At 45.3% G+C, this 17,718-nt stretch overlaps 1 protein-coding gene across 4 annotated transcripts in view; it reads right to left on the bottom strand.

The window, feature by feature from the left end:
• GSE1 (Gse1 coiled-coil protein) overlaps positions 1 to 9,036 on the bottom strand; it is a 795,746-nt gene extending 786,710 nt beyond the window's left edge. For 2 of the 4 annotated variants that reach the window (XM_072636232.1, XM_072636233.1), the window contains exon 1: positions 5,702 to 9,017. In XM_072636232.1, the coding sequence (XP_072492333.1) occupies positions 5,702 to 8,278 (2,577 nt within the window). In that variant the 5' untranslated portion in view covers positions 8,279 to 9,017. Of the gene's footprint in view, positions 1 to 5,701 lie in introns of all 4 variants that reach the window. The other 2 variants (XM_072636234.1, XM_072636235.1) reach the window with 2 other exon arrangements.
• Between the last annotated feature and the right edge of the window lie 8,682 nt (positions 9,037 to 17,718).

Raw genomic sequence — 17,718 nt, 5'->3', positions numbered from 1 at the left:
TGGTTTTACATCTCTCCCCTCCTCCCGGGTGCCCACAACTAGGGATCCATGGCGCCTTCCACGATTTCCCATCAGTGCCAGCAGTCAGGCCCCAGTGACCTAAAAGGACAAGATGGAAGCATTCGAGAAACGTGGAGCTTTGTGTCTGCAGATAGCCGATGTTGCACAAAGCACAGGAAACAGATGTGTGCATCTGCCCTGACAGTGGAGTGATGACAGGAGAACTCTGGAACTGCTCATATGTCAGGGGGGTTGGGGCTTTTTTTCCCTTCTTTCTTTTCTTTTTCTTTTTTTTTAAAGAGGGGAACAGCAGCAGCACCTGTTTCTGGTGCCTGTGGCAACAATATATTAAGCGTTTTGACTGGCGATGTCAGCCATGCTAAAAAATAAATGAACAAATGGATGAATAGATGGATGGATGAATAGATGGATGGATGGATGGATGGATGGATGGATGGATGGATGGATGGAAGGATGGATGGATGGATGGATGGATAGAGGGAGGGAGGGATGGATGGATGGATGGATGGATGGATGAATGGATGAATGAATGAAGTCCTGGTTAGGTGAACAGTTCCAGGGAGGTGGTGTGGTATGGTGGTCAGAGCTCTGAACCTGGAGGTGGGACCCCTACATTCAAAGCCCCAGCTCTACCACATTCCTCCAGCTTTAGCTTTCTCATCTGTAAAATGGGGTTTATAACACTTTTGGTACTTACCTCAGAGGGTTGTTGGGGGGAAGGTGATTTTTAAACTATGAAAGAGGATATAAATGGGAACCATGAGGTTTGTGGAGGCAGTGTGGGATAATAGACTGGACTTGGAGAGAAGGGCTAGATTCAGATCCTGCCTCAGAAACTTATTAGCTGTGTGACTCTAGGAAAATCACTTAGCTTCTCTGTGACTGTTCAGTTGTGTCTGACTCTTCATGACCCCATTTGGAGTTTTCTTGGCAGAGACACTGAACTGATTTGCCATTTCTTTCTTTGGCTCATTTTTCAGAAGAGGAAACTGAGACAAACAGGATTAAATAACTTGCTCAGGGTCACACACCTGGAGTGGTTTGCCATTTCCTTCTCCAAGTCATTTTACAGATGAAGAAACTGAGGCAAATGGGGTCAAATGACAGGGTCACACAGCTAATAAGTGTCGGAGACCAGATCTGAACTCAGCCCAGCACTCTATCCACCCCATGACCTAACTATCCACCCTATTTACTCATCTAGAAAACAAGAGGGATAGACTCAGTGACCTCCAAGATCCTTACACTTCTAGTAGTTAGAACATTAGACTTGGAAGTAAAGATTTGAGTTCCATTTCTTCCTCAGATCCTTAGTAGCTGGGCCACCCGGAGGGAGTCATTTTACATCTCTCAGCACCAGTGTCTTCATTTGTAAAAATGGAGATAACAGCACCTATAGCACAAGTGAGATTTTATATATAAACATGTCACTTTCCAGATCTCAAAGTGCAGATATAAATGATGACGGTGATGATGATTTCAGCCCTAAATCTACAATACTATGATGGTGCCAGAGGCAAGGGTCATACCATTTATGCTCTGGGTTAAGAGGCAGGGCACAAAGGAACAGTTAGTCTCATCCACAAGTGGAAGTGGAAGACCTGAAGGGTAGTAGGTTGTCCATGGCTGCAGACCACCACTGGTCAGGGATCATGAAGGAGAGAATCTCCATTAAGAACAGGTTGAAATAAATAGATCCTGAGGTTCCTTCTGATTCTGAGATGCTGTGAGGTCATATCCCCCACTCTCATCAAGGGAGATACAGAAGATAAAGAGATCCTGGCATCCTTCACATAGAGTGGGCAGTTAGGTGGTGGGGTGGATAGAGTACTGGGCCTGGAGGCAGGAAGACTCATCTTCTTGAGTTCAAATCTCGTCTCCGATACTTACTAGTTGTGCAAGACTGAGCAAGTCATTTAACTCTATTTGCCTCAGTTTCCTATCTGGAAAATGAGCCAGAGAAGGAAATGGCAAACCACTCCAGTGTCTCTGCCAAGAAAACCCCAAAAGGGGTCACGAAGAGGCAGACACAACTGAACAGTCACACAGAAGCTAAGTGACTTTCCAAGAGTCACATAGCTAATAAATTTACCAGGTAGTCCAGTACACTTGAGGCTCCTTCTCCCCAGCATCATCATTTCTGAAGCAAGCAGAAATCACATGCCCAAATACCCCATCCAGCCCCACTAGGAAGGGGGAGCAGGGGAAATGACCACACAACTGCTCTGCCTCTTCCTTAATCCTTTAGGTGAGACCCCAAGATTCCTAGTCATAAACCAGGTGACAAGAGAGACCCCCTACTCCACCCTTGCTGATGATTTTAGGGGAGGGACAGCTGTGTCTCCTCCCATGGCACAGACAGTGGCTCCAAGAAGTCAGATAGAAAAGATTGGACATTGTCCTGAGAGGAACCATACTCAATTTCTCTACCCCATTCATCAGAAAACTTAAGGGAAGGTTATGCGTATTTATTTGACACCTTCTGAACATTCAACCCCAGGCTGAAAGAAACTGGAGGCATAATCCTTGCCTTTTAGTGGGGGGATTGAGGGGGAGTTGCTTATAATCAAGCTGGTTTGAAAAAACACCAAAAAACCTATAAGACTAGTATGTAATTGAACCCTGGATATATTCCTTGGCCCTCCAGTTCTCATTTCAGCTGCTGCCCAGAAATTCGAAGAGACCTAACTCCACTTTAGCAACCTGGGAGCTTCCAGGTCCTGACTGCAAATCTTTCAATTTTAGAGCAGCAAACAGAAGGCTTCAATTCACATACAACTGCAACCTTAGTTTCCTTATCTGTACAAGATGGGGCTGGGATAGATAGTCTTTCCAAAGCCCCTTCCTGTGCTTGAGCATTGGACTTAGAATCAGGAAGACCCAAGTTTGAACTAGGATTCAGATGGTTACTATCTATGTGAGCCTGGGAAACTCATAACCTCATTTAGCCTCAATTTTCCTGTTATATAATATACTATGTAACATAGGTAGGATATATGGTTTATGTAAGATGTTATAGATAACATATACTACATGTTATATAACAATATTATATATTTAAATGTATACTATTGTATATTTATTATATATAATTATTCTATATTATAGTTGCTATTATTATCACCTCTAAAACATACCCTGCTCTGTCTTTCTTCCATGCTTACTTCCCCTGCATCCTCAAGTAGTCTCTTCTTACAAGCATCTGGGTGGTTCAGTGGATAGGGTACTGGGCTTCAGAAAGACCTGAGTTCAAATCCCACCCTAATTAGCTGTATGACCTTGGGCAAATCACTTAACATCTCTCTGCTTCAGTTTCCCCATCTGTAAAACCAAGATGGTAGCAGCACTTCTACTTCCCAGAGCTGTTGTGAGGATCAAATGAGACAGTAATTATAACATGCTTCCTGGCACATAATAAGTACTGTATAGAGGTAAACTATTTTTATTTTCATTACATTGTAAGCTCTTTGAGGTCAAGGACTCGTTTTTTGTTTCTTTTTGTATCCCCCAGCTTAGCACAGTGCCTGGCACTGAGCAGGCACTTAAGAAATATTTATTGAATTGAATTAAGTAAGAAGAGATAATAAAGTTCTCTGCAAACCTAAAGTTCTCTATAAATGCTAGGTCTTATTATCCCTCAAAGCTGATTCGTCAGTCTCCTCTAGGAAGCCCTTCCCAGAGCTTCATAATACCCCCAGACCTTGCCAATCACCCTCTTCTCTGAACTCCCTTAACAGTTTAATATTGAATTGTTCTCCAGTTGTTCGAGAGTCATCTCCCTCACTGGACAATTAGCCCTCGAGGACAGGGACCATAACTTAGAAACACAGCAAGGGTTAGTAGGGAGTGTAAGCATCATCTTTCTCATTTTACAGATGAGGAAACAAATTCTCAAAGAAGCGAAATGTCTTCTGGTATCATAAATATAGAGCCAAAAGGGACCTTTGACATCATTTGATCCAACTACTTCCTTTACAGATGAGGAAACTGAGGTCTCCTCAACTGACTTACCTAAGAATACACAGGTCTGGGTTGGGAACCTAATTTATGTCCCAAAGCTCCAAGTTCATTTCCCTTCCCCTCCACCCCCCCACAAGCACCATACCTAACTCGAGCATCTCCCTCAAAGTCCCAGACCATCCCTTAAAGTACCTAGAATCATGCTGGAACCATAGCAAAAACTCAATATTTGTTGACTGATGAAAAATTCAGGAGGAGAGAATTCATGTTTGTAATGGCATCCTGCTTGTGTATGAATCATAAAAGAGCATAATGATTAAGGAGGGAAGAAATGCAGCCAAGCCTTAAAAATCCTCCACATCCCTGAATGACCTACAAGCTGTTGGGTCACCCTAGGATGTGGAGGAGAGCTGGAGGTGGGTGGAACCATGAACCGGCACAAAAACCAGCTTCCTCTGAGTCCTGCCTGAGGGGCCAGTCAGGGCCTGCTGTCGGCCCTCCCTAGTCTGTTCTGGCTCCAATCCCTAATAAGCCAGGGGCAAGAGTTCACTTCGGTAGTTCCAAAGCTTCCAGGAATTTACAAATTGTGCGATTCACAGTAGCCTATGGGAGACTTCAACGTCTTTCCCACTGAAAACACGATGTCCAGAAACCGGGTTTGGAGGGAACATGATGATTTTCACCACACAAGTCTCCAAAAGACAACTAAAAACCAGATTTGGGGTAAGAACAAAGGCACCAAACATCAAAATTAAGAGGCGGATGTTAAAAGAAAAAAAGATATTTGTATTATGGGACGTACTATGCCAAGTCCATTCAGAGATTTGCAGCACGTATGTAACATGCAAGGAAGGATCCCACCTAGATAGACATGCACACCAAAGACCACTGGAAGCATGTTACTGCCATAGAACCCTTCCACATGAATGGGGAAATAATTTCAAGGCAAAAACAAAAAAACCCAAAAAACAAAAAACCAAGTTCCACTTAACCAAATCAACTGCTCTATGCTTGAAGCCTGGATCAGACCTTTCCTTTGGAGATGGATGATGGCAAGGCCAAAGAGAATTAAGACAAGCGTCAGAGATTTAACAACATTTGCTTCAAACTATGCACTATGATAATTTAATTTCAGTGACACCAAGCACCAGCTACCCAACAGAGCAGTGTGAATAGTCCTCCTGGGCCACTTAATCCTGAGGCTACTTTCTTTTGAGATGAGACCACGATTTGCATCGCCATCTCTGTGTCTCATCCCTACCCCAGCCTCAGAGTTCTGTCTGATAGCTGTGTCTCAGATACAGCAAATGCCAAGACCTCGCTGTGACTTGTACAACTATTACCCATGTTGCTAGGACACTCACAAGAGACAGGACACTCTTTCCTTTTGACAGGTTCCAATGTACACACACCTGACTTCAGATTCCAATACCAGCTGTTCTGGGGTCAGACCTAAACTCTTTAACATGACCACTTTTTGCTCTGGAGTCCCTGGAAATGACTGGCTCTATTTCTTGGCTTCAACATGTCAATGGTTCTAAAAATTTTCTGACGTCAAGACAAATGCTCTCTGTTCCACCAGCCTAAAGCAAAGCTTCCCGGCTCTCCTGAGAGGCAGAGAACATGACCTTTCCCTTCTGTTCCTTTCCCTCCCCCTCCCTCCTCGTTTTTCCAGGGTCAGGAATACAGAGTGAGGAGCACATGTGAGATATCCACCTACCTTCTGTGTTGCAGCCGGGGAGGCCCTGACCAGCACTCCCGGGTGGGTCAGAGCTTTGCCAGCAAACACCACGGTGCCACACTCCACACAGGCCCCGATAATCAGCTGCTTGCCATCATCCACGAGCAGACTGTGACCAGCTCTCAGGGTATAGAGGAACATGGGCAGCCGGGCCACCCGCACGGCTTTTAATCCAAGACATCGCTTTTTCTCCTGCTGGCAGAAAAAGCATACAAAGGTCTCCACTTTATACTGACGGGACCAGGCGCTGATGGGGTGGTGGGAGCTTCTCCCTTCATGCTGCAGCCACTGGCCTAGCAGGTCATGGTAGCAGAGCACACAGGTGGCCACCAGTCCCGTAGAGTCAGCAGGCCTGGCCCGGGGGGCTGGAGGATAGACTGTGAGGAATGGGAAGAAAGGTTCCTTCTCCCCAAAGCGACTTGGAGGGTTCACATTGAGCTGAAACTCCTTCCCAGGCCCCAGCTCGGCCCCACAGATGTAGCACACAGACAACGGGCCCCCCTTCACTGAGGGATGCACTGCTAGCCCTCCTGAATCGGTGGTTGAAAACACCTGATGGTATCTCCCCAGGAAACTCTGCACTGAGTTTATGAGCTCCTCATTCTGGCAGGCCCTATACATGGACCAAATGTCTTCCAGCACCCCATAGCACTTGGGGCAACTGTGAACTTCCCAGTGCCTGTTAAGTCCTTTGGCATTGGGTGGACAAGGCAGGAGATTCACAAAAGGGAAGTGCATGGTGTTCTTGGCACTACCGTTGATGATTCTGGTGGGCACTGTGCGGGAATCCCGGGCACAGTCTTCCCCACAGAGGTAGCAGGCCTCTTGCTGAGGCCCAGCAGGGGCTCCCTCTTCCTTCAGGGGCTTCCTCCCTTTAGAAGGCATCCCTGGATTCAGAGGCACCACATAGAGCCTCTGCAGGACAGGCACATTGGCCAGCTCAAAGCTTTGCCACTGTTGCATGAGGGAGGAGAAGCAGCAGGAGCACACCAGGGTGCTACCCCCAGGGCTGATGGGCAGGGCCCCTGGGGGTGGGGTATGCAGCCACAGGAAAGGAAAGAAAGGGGCCTGGGAAGTCTTCTCCTGCTTCTGAACGTGAATCTGGTGCTGAGAGGCCAGGGTTAGGAGGTTGCCACAGATGTAGCAGCAGGTGTTGTCCGGCACAGGGGCCCAGGGGTCTCGGGCCACAGCACTATTGCCGCTTCCATTCTCCTTGTCTGCCGGTCCGCCACCTTTTGGGGCAACCTCCCAGCGACCACAGGGATTGGGGAAGGTCTGCTTCTTCTGGTCTTCCTCATCGCTGGTGATGTTGATCTCGCCCTCCTCCGAAGTACAATACCCGCCATGACTTTCGGGAAGTTGCTTGGGCCCCGGGGCTTGGGTAGCCCTTCCCTGGTTGGTAGCCAAGAAGGCAATGCTATTTTTCGGACCGTCTCCTGGGGGGCACTGGAAAGGTGGTCCCCGCCAGTTGCCTTGAGCGCCCCGCAGGACACTGGGGCTGTCTTCGGAGACCCAGTGTCTGGCTGTTGCTTTTTTCTTCCTCCTGGTACCCATTTTGCGCCCCGGATCCGGTTGCGCCGTTGGCCCCTCCGCTCCCCCTTCACCAGGAATGCGAGTCTCTGAGCCAGCATGTGGGGGGGGTCCTGCGGAGGGAGGCCACTCTCTGAAGCGCCCCATGAGCACCCCTGTCCCGGGGCCCCGGAGGACGCCCTGGGGAGGGGCTGGGGGAGGCTTGAGCAGCTGGGGACACCCGCTCACTTCCTTAGGCGGGGGCGGGCCGTAGCCTGGGCTGCCCTGGTCCCTGGGGGCCGGGCCTGGGGCGGGCTCAGGCTCTGAGAGGTGGTCGGTGTCAGAGAGAGAAGACAGGTCCGAGTCGTGCGCCTCCTCCAGGGGGGGGCGGGCGCCCCTCCTCGCGCCGCCGTCGCCTCCGGCCCCCTCCCCTTCGTCGTCGTCCTCGTCGTCGTCCTCTTCGCCCGGCTCCAGGGCATAGGAGAGGTTCCACTCCTGGGGGGCCGCGGCGCGGCGGCCCGGAGCGCCCCCGCCCGCCTCGCACTGGTAGGGCCGCTTGAGCCAGTACATGCGCTTCTCCACGGGGGTCCTCGAGCGCTCGAACGCTGCCCACTGCTCGCCCAGGAAGCAGCGGCACACGGCGCACACCAGCACGCAGCCGTCCGCCGGGGACACTTCCCGAGCACCCGGCGCCGGCTCCTGCTGCTGCAGGAAGGGGAAGAAGGGCTGGGCTTGCAGGCTGCCCCCGGGCCCGGCCGCTCCGGCTCCGGCTCCGGCTGCGGCTCCGGCCGCCTCTCCGCGCCCCGGCGCGGGCTGCTTTACCTGCAGCTTCAGCTCCTTGCCGCGGCCGATCCCCCCGCCGCAGATGAAACACGAGAGCGGAGCAGCCGCCGAGCCCCCGCCGCCGCTGCTGGGGGGCTTCTCGGCGCCGCCGCCGCCCCCCGGGGCCGCAGTCCCCAGGCTCTCGCCGCCGGACGCGATGGCTGCCATGAGCCGCTGCTTACGGGAGATCGGGGGCTCCTTCTCCAGCTCGCTCCTCTTGTCCATGGGGCGCTCGGACGTCCGCGGGGGCAGCAGTCCGGGCTCTCCGCACCGAGGCCGGCGCCTGCTCCCGGGCTTGGGGCTCTCTGCGTCCTCGGTGGAGCCGCCTCCATGCACCGAGTGTCCGGGGCACGGTGTCTTTCCCGGCCGGCGCCCGGGGGGGCCGGAGCGAGAGACGATCCGCTAGCAAAAGTTTGCGTCTCCGTGCTTGTGAGTGAGTGTGAGTGTGTGAGTGAGTGAGTGAGTGTGAGCAGTGTGTTTTCGCAGGGGACGGCTCCCCTCCCCCCGCTCCTCCCTCTCCGTTAGGCTGTGATTGGCGCTGCGGGGAAGGAGCTGATTGCTCTCCCTCTCTGGCCCCGGAGATCCTGGGACGCTTTGGCAATAAATATATCTTTAATGGGTTTTAATCCGCCGGCTCGAGCGCTCCCCGCCGCCGGAGAGTCTGCCTCGCCCCCCTTCCCGGAGCCCGCCCGCTCTTTTATTCCGGCGCGGCAGCTAACTTTGTCCATGTGTGCCTCTCGCAAAGTTTGGCCGCGGACTCGGCGGCAGCGCCATCGCCATCCTTGCCGGGTCACCGCTCCGCTTCCTCCGGGGACGGCCGTGGGGTGGCTGCGGCGACTCCACGAGGTCAGCGCCCTCCCCGCTCTGTCCCTGCGGGCCCCTGCCGGGCAGCCTAGCCCGCCCTGCTCCCCGCGCGGGAGGCTCCCGGCGGCCAGCCTGGCTAGAGCGCTCGGGAGATCTGGCAGCCCCCGGCCAGCGCTGCGCGCACTGAAGCTGCCCGAGCCGCAGCCGCAGCGGCAGCATGTGCTCGCCCGGGAGCCTGCCAGATCGTTTGGTCATTTCACTTGGTTGGCTGGCTGGGGCGGGGAGGCGCTGGGGGGTGGGGGGGGGGGCGGCTGGAAGGGAAGGGGGAAGGGGTGGAATCCCTGCAGCCAGAAACTCGAGGGGAGCCATACGCACAATGCAAGATCCTGGCTCTCTTCTCCCCCCGCCCTCTATTTTTTTTTTTTTATCTATTTTATGTCTAGCCCCAAAGCTTCCCAGAATGATTCATTGGCCCAATTAGGGGCTCCTTCCATCCAGCCCAGCGAAATCTGTCTGAAGGGCCTTCCCCTGGGATCAGCCGAAAATCCATTGCTGGGCAGAGATAGTCTTTCACTAAAGGTCAGTGAGGACAGTGAGGAAGCAGGTAGAGACGTCCCTTAAGAGTAACATTGGAAAGCCTTTTCAAGGGGGCCTGCAACATCGTCTCTTTGCCAAGTAACCATGGCCAAGATTAAGGATGAAGTCACTGCATGCTGTTTAAATGCAGCATTTCTGGTGGGTTGTTTTTTGTTTTTTGGGTTTTTTCTTCTTCTCCCAATGTACATCTGTTTAAACATTGTCAAACAAGGCCTTGAAAAGATGCTGAGGGCACCAAAACTCTGACAGGCCCTAAGGATTCCTCCTAGGAGTTTGATGACTGCTTCAGATGGGGAGGGTAGGAGGACATCTAGACCAAGCCACTTAGCCTACGGATGAGGAAACTGAGGTCCAGAGAAATGTGATTTGCTTGATCAAGGTCATACAGCCAGCTGCATTAGCAATTTATACCCAGGTCCAGTGACTCCAAATCACGCCCACTTCCCTCCATACTGCAGAATGTTGCATAGGGTCAGAAGGCTGGATGCTAACTGCAGGCACATCTTAATAGTTTTGGGTTTTTTTTGTAATTTGTGTAGTGCTAAAAGTTTGTATTTTAAAGATAGTTAAGCTAAGGCAGCTCAGTGGATAGAGTACTGAGTTTAGAGTCAGGAGGATGGAAGTTCAAATCTAGCCTTAGACACTCAATTATCGAGATATGACCCTGGATAAGTCACTTAACTTAAAAGTAGCCTCAGTTTCCTCATCTATAAAATTAGGATAATAATAGCCCCTACTTCCCAGGGTTGTTGTGAGGATTAGAAGAGATAACACATAAAGTACCTTGCAAATTGTAAATACTATTGTTAACTGTTTTAAAAATAAGTTTGAGTTTCTTGCGTGAGTTTCTTTAGTTTGATGAAGGAAAATATTATCCTTTATGGTTATGCTCACTTTTAAAAGTTTAAATTACAGTCTCGTAAGTTTCCCTCCAGCTTTTCTCTGCTTCTGTAATTTTAAAGTAGTATTCACAGGCTTGTATTCTGTCTAGCGTAGTGGGAAGAAGGTTGAACTGGTAGTCTGGAGTCTTGGGTTCTAATCCATCTACTACGTGAACTTGGACACACCACCATCCTCATCTCCACCACCACCACAGAAATCTTCCTAGTTATCACTAGCATTTAGAGGCAACTTAGTGGCACAGACTACAGTACTAGACTCAGGAAGACCTGAGTTTGAATGTGGCTCAGACACTTACTGGCTGGGTGACCATGGGCAAGTCACTTTACCACTGTCTGCCTTAGTTTCCTCATCTGTAAATGAATAATAATAATAGCACTTCCCTCCCAGGGTTGTTGTGAGGATCAAATGAGATATTTTAAAGTACCATATCAATTTTAATAATAATAGCAGTAGTAACTAGTTAATTTATAGCATTTTAAGGTTTGCAAAGTGCTTCACACATATTATTTATTTGCTCCTCACAACAGCTCTGGGAGGTAGGTCCTAATGTTACCTCCATTTTACAGATAAAGAAACTGAGGCACATCATTTCCCATCTCCCATTGTCCTCATCTGTGAAATGAAGAGGTTGGACCACATGCTTTCCAAGGTTCTTCTGCATTTGAGGTTCTGTGATGCTACATCTCTGTCTTCCAAGAAATTCTAGTTCACTCTAATCTAACAACTAACTGTGAAGTCATCCACAAGCGTAAAACTTCTTATTTTAAGAACCCACATGTGCATGGTCCTTTCTCCAACACAGATCACTACCCCTCTACGGCAGAAGAACCATGATTGTTACCTCTTGTCAGTCTGAAAAAGAGTCTCCCTGACTTTATCTAGATTGGTCTTTGGACAACACGTATAACCTCCATCATTGGGCCCAAACTCAACTTTCCAGTATGGTAGGATTTGAGAGGATTTAATACTGGAAATCAACACATTTATTAAGTGATAACTGTGTGCCTAGGCCCTGGGGGTACAAAGATGAAAAATGATGTCACCTTTGACTTCATAGAGCTGTACCATGGTGTGATGGGGACAAAGTACCATCCTGAGAACTCCAGACCAGTTGAAGGAGTAATGTTGGAAGATCCATCTTGATAGGAGATCTGGGCACGATCCTACTCTAAGAAATCCTGAGAGCTTCAGAAGCTGAATAATCCTGAAAATATTTCAAGAAGGGACCTTAGCCGTCCACAAGTATTCAGGCTAACAAGAATTTTAAGAATGGACTAGGTTTTATTTACACAACAAATATATGAGAAAGGCTTGGGATCCTTGGCGTCAACAGTATCTTTACATCCCTTGTTCATTCCTTTCCGTCCTCTGCTGCCAGTAGGACTGTTCAAAGCCTCTATCTCTGATTTCTTCTTAGGTCTTTTCTCTATGACCTATGTGGTTCCTTTTAATCCTAAGCAATTCCCCTTTAGAGCACCTAAGAAAATCCCCTACACATGGGCAGAGGAACTTTTCCTTTCTCTCCTTGGCTTATGCCCACTATAAAAGTAGAGACAGAATATGTAACAGACTATGCGGTAGTAAATTACATTTCCTTCCCTAATTAGCATAGCTTTCAAGACCCCAAAAATACCTGCAAACCTTGAGGCATAGGCTTTAGTAGGGAGAAAAAACAGTAAATAATAATAGCTATCCCAGACCTCAGTTTCCTTACCTGTAAATATAGATGGCCTTTAGGGTACTTTCCCAAATGTAAATATATGATTGTCTGATCTCTCTATTTCACATTATGGTTTTACAAAAAAAAAAAAATCCTTTACCTACATGATTTTGTCCCAACTACTCAATATGGTAGAACATGCCTTATAATATTCTTTAGTTTTTTGAACGTGAGAAAGATAAGATCCAAAGAGGTTAAGACACAGCCAAGTAAATGTCAGAGAGGGGATTTGAACCAGAGCAAATCCTCACCCTCTACCACATTGCTTCAAGACCCAGGATGAAAGAAAAGTACTCTTGCCCCTAGGCACTCACACAAAAATGCAATGTATCAGCAACATTTTCTCCCAATGAAATGTCAGAAAGGGGGATGGGGCTCCCTTTGCTCTTTCAGTGCCTGAAAATAGGAAGAAATGTTGGAGTTGCCTCTTGCTGGGGAGCTGTCTTCACTCTGCGCTCACAAAGCACTTTGTTCTTTACCCCCTCTAATTCAGTTCCGGTGGATTATTGTGTATTATAATTACTGAAGAATTGTAGCTCATCCCCTCTTGGAACTGTGAGCTCCAGAAGGTTGTAGTCTACCTCCCAGGATTATTTATGGGCAGGGATAGCATATTTCTACAAGGTTTTTACAATTTACAAAGTACTTGTTTCCCCATCAACCTCAACATCATGGTGATAGGTGGGGCAATATTATTATACCCATTTTTCAGATGAGAGACTTGCAACTTAAAAATTAACAGATCCAGCCATGGTCAAATTAGTTATTGTCTAGAGTAGAATTTGAATCCAGGTTTCTTGAATCTTCATTTCTTTTGTTACTGTACCAAATCACTTCTCACAACTTAAAGTGAGCTGTTATAACTTATCTAAACTTTGTGTCTCTTTAATCCTCTAGGAGCTAGGCACTTAATAAATGGATATTGAATATCTTAATTTGCTACTTAAATAAATGCAAGACATGGCCAGGATTCCTGTGTATCTAGAAATCCACCTGTCCTGAAGTGATCCATGGACCCCCCGTTCAGAGTCCTCACAGTTTGGCACAGAATAATACAGAGGATGTTTCAGATTGAAATGACTACATTTGCTCTAACTGTATCTTGTTTGTATAAAGCTGTTTCCATATTCTGGCCTCTATTAGAATGTGATCTCCTTGAGGGCAGTGATCAGACCTTTTGCCTTTTTCTGTATCCCAGTGCTTAGCACAGTATTAGTACATAAGTGCTTAATAAATGCTTGTTGACTGAAGGGCATAAATAAATGTTTTCACATCCTTGTTTCCTTTCTCCCTCCTTTCTTCCTCCTTCCCTCCCTTCCTTCTTGCCTTCCTTCATTCCTTCCCTTCCTCTTCCTTTCTCCCTCTCTCCCTTCTTTCTTTCTTCTTTCCTTCCCCTCCTTCCTTTCCTTCCTTCCTTCCTTCCTTCCTTCCTTCCTTCCTTCCTTCCTTCCTTCCTTCCTTCCTTCCTTCCTTCCTTCCTTCCTACTTGGAATCTACATGTGGATCCAGCACATTACCAGGCACTCTAGGGTTACAGAAAGAATAAAAAAGTGGTACATTTAGGACTTCAGGATATAACCACAAAAGATGATTTAGGGCAAGAATTCTTAATCTTGTTTGGATCTGGAGCCCCTTTGGCAAGCTGGGAGGGTTTCTGACCCCCTTCTGAGAATAACAGTTTTAAATAATTGAAGGAAGGAAATGCTAAATTTCAGTCTGAGTGTAATGAAAATAAAGATGAAATTTTTTCCCCCCATCCAAGTTCATGACCTCCTGAAATCTATACATTTGTCCTTGTGGGGGTCTGTCAATCCCTGATTAAAAATCCACACTATGGCCCCAAACCTTCTTTTTACAGAGAAACTGGGGTCCAGAGAAAGGCAATGACAGGGTTCATGACTAGGAAGGAACAAGGCCTGAATTCCAACCCTAGTCAACTCCCTCCAAATCGAGAAGGCTTTCCATTATATCCTGTTGCCTTCTCCAAACCAAGATGCTTTGAGGAAACATACATGCATGAGACAGGCTATTTCATGTGCAAACTGACCAGGAGAGGAGATTGGATTCATTAGTGTTAAAGTAAACATACAATCAGTCCCTTAGCTTACCTCCTTAGCCTGTCATTTGAGACCCTCCAGAAGGAGACTCTCTTTTCTGAATCCCCACACTACTTCATCTACTTTGTAGACAGTTACTGGTTTTTCTTTCTGATCTCATGTAGAATTTTGGGGTTTTTTTCATCCCCAACTTCCTTTATTATGTAATAATGTGCAGTGGAAATTTTTAATGTTTTTATTTTACTCTCTTGCAAGGCTGTAAACTTCATGAAGACAAATACCACATCTTATACATTTGTTTGTTTATTTTAAATCCAGGACTTGATATAATTGGCACAAATACATCCAAAAACAGGAATGTAAAGAAGATAACATGGAATATACCAGAAGTCTTAGTGGTGTTTTAAGCTTTAATAACTTTAGAAGTATAAATGCTGCAGACATAAAAAATCATTTGAAAGTTTAATCATTTAATTTATTTGACATTTATTTAGTTTTATGAATTTGAAATAGTAATATTTTAATTTTAATAAGACAGGACACCCTCTTGTGCACTGCATGCACAGTAATTGCTAGATGACATTGTATATGTCTGTTAGTTCTACTGAATTGATCTCAAACTTAAGTGTTGAAGTTATATGACTAAGGGAGACAGTACTAGTTTGAGAAGATTTTATTAAGGCCAGAGGACTTGAGCTCAAAACTTGTCTCTGGAATGGACCTTCACTTAGCGTGGTAAGGCATATGTATGCATGCATGTATACATATACACACATATACATATTATATATAGCCAAGACCAATATTAAATTCAATAAGGATAAGCTGAAAGCTTTTCCAACAAGATCAGGGGTTAAGAAAAGATGTCCATGATCACCACTATTATTTAATATAGTCAGCCAGTTAATAAACATTATTGAAAGCTCCTATGTGGTAGACACTGTATTATACTACTAGAAATGCTAGCTACAGCAAAAAACCCTTCCCCTCCAAAAGAGAGAAATTGAGGGAATAAGCATAAGTGAGTAAGAAACAAAATGATCACTTTTTGTGGGTTATATAATGGTCTACTTAGAAAACTCTAGAGAATCAACTAAAAATTAATTGAAACAATATCTTCAGCAGAGTTGGAAAATATAAAATAAATCCAAACAAATCATTCTTTCTGTATGTTACTAACAAAACTCAACAATAAGAGATAGAAAAATATCCATTTAAAATAGCAAATGCCTAAAATATATTGAACTCTATCTACCAAGATACACAAAGGAACTATGTGAATATATCTACAAAATACTCTTTGCAAAAATAAAGAGCTAAATAATTAATTGTTCATTCCTTATAGGTAGACCAGTCCAATATAATGCAAATGACAGTACTAGCTGAATTACTTATTCAGGGCCATAATTACCAAGATACCAAAGAATTGCTTTATAGAGCTAGTTAAAGTAATAAAATTAAACTGGAGAGGAAAAAGATAAAGAATTTTAAGGGAATTTTTTTTAAGTAGTAAGGAAGGAGGGCTAATAGTTCTACATCTTAAGCTATAGCGTGAAGTCATGCTCATCAAAATGATTTTGTGTTGGTTGAGAAATAGAGAAGTTGGTTGGTGGAAGAGATTAAGTACATAAAATACAGAAACAAATGAACACAGGAACTTAATGTTTTATAAACCCCAAAACTCCAGCTATTGGAATTGGGTTCAGTTGTTTCAGTCATGTCTGATTCTTCACGACCCCATTTGGGGTTTTCTTGGTAAAGACAGTGGAATGATATGTCATTTCCTTCTCCAGCCCATTTTACAAATGAGGAAGTGTGGTATATAGGGTTAAGTGACTTGTCCAGGGTCACACAGCTAGTAAGTGTCTGAGGCAAGGTTTGAATTCACTAAGATGAGCCTTCCTGACTTCAGGCCTCTGTACTACCTGGCCATCCCTAGCTACTAGAGTAAGAAATCACTGTTCCACAAATACTGCTAGAAAAGCACTCTGGCAAAAATTAATAGAGACCAACATGTCACACAAAACCAAGATAACTCCAAATAGATATATGACCCAGATATAAAAATTGACATCATAAGCAAATTAGAGGCTCAAGGAAGATATTTTCAGGTCTATTAATATGGGAACCTTTTTCTCTTTTCCAATTAATTTTATTATTTTTTTTACAAGCTCTATAAAGTAATCCTTTGGTAGTTTAATTATCATAGCTCTGAGTAAGTAAACTAATTTGGACAGTATTGTCAGCCACACAAGCAATAGAGAGGATCACAGAAGATAAAACAGATAATTTTGATTACATGAAATTGAAAAGTTCCTATCCAAACAAAGCCAATGTACCTAAAATTAGAATAGGAACTGTTAACTGTGGTGGGGATTGGGAGGGAATCTTTGTAACAAGTTTATCTGATTCAAATTTATAAGCATAAGTGATTTCCCAATTGATATATGGTCAATGGGAAATAATAGAGTTTTCAGAGAAAGAAATCTGAGTCCTAAATAGCCATGGGGGAGGATGGGGGAAACGGCTCTGAATATTTTTTAATGCAAATTAAAGCAATTCTGAGGTTCTGCATCACAGCCGTTAGACTGGCAAAATTAGCAAAAAAAGGGAAATTACAAATGCTGGAGGGACTGTGGAAAAACAGGGAAAACATATTAATATCCTCTTCGTAGAGTTGTGAATTGGTAGAGCCATTCTAGAAAAAAGACACTAAACTATGCACGCCCTTTGACCCAACAATACCATCACTAAGTCTAGAACCCAGCAAGATCAAACAGGAGAAGGGTCTGTATGTACACAGATATTTATGGTAGCTCTTTGTGTAGTACCAAAGAACTGGAAATTAAGGGGATATCCAACTGGAGAATAACTGAAAGAATTATGTATATGAATGTAATGGAATGCTAATGTGCCATAAGAGTTGATGAAAAAGATGGTTTCAGTGAAACTTAGGGAGACCTGTATGAGCTGATGCCAAATAAAGTGGATTTAATAAGGACAACAATTCATACAATAGACAATATAAGAAACAAACAACGTTGAAAGATTTCTGAACTTTGGTCAATGCAAAGACCAACCATGATTAAAGAGTGTTGAGGATGAAGCAGGAGGTACTCACCTCCTAATAGAGAAATGGTGGATGCAGGTCGAAGAATGAGATATATTTTTGGACGTGACCAATATAGGAATTTTTTTTAGTTTTTAGTTTTAGTGTTGTGGTTTTTTTAAATTTTGCTTTACTATACCCATTTTTATAAATGTTTCCCTTGATTTTTTTCTCAATGGTAGTTGGGGATTAGGAGGTGGGGTGGGGAATCTGTTTTGGTTGATTGTTGTAGTCAACCAAGACTATAGGTTTCATAGAAGAAGCCACCTTGCATTGGTAAAGAGAGTTTCCAGTCCTTATAACATTGAAGTGACAGATTTATTCATCTCCATCTCTAACATTATCATTTTAAAAACCTGAGATCTTGTCCTTCCTAAGATCTTGATCTACTCTTTCTCCCTTTGTGGATCTCTACATTTTCATCTATAAACTAAAAGAGATTAGATGATTTCTAAAGTTTTCTTCAAGGTCCAAA

The sequence above is a fragment of the Notamacropus eugenii genome, chromosome 1 (assembly GCF_028372415.1).
Source record: "Notamacropus eugenii isolate mMacEug1 chromosome 1, mMacEug1.pri_v2, whole genome shotgun sequence".
In the NCBI taxonomy this organism is placed as follows: Eukaryota; Metazoa; Chordata; class Mammalia; order Diprotodontia; family Macropodidae; genus Notamacropus; species Notamacropus eugenii.
Note: the sequence above shows the minus strand (reverse complement) of the source record. Positions and strands in the feature narration are given on the sequence as shown.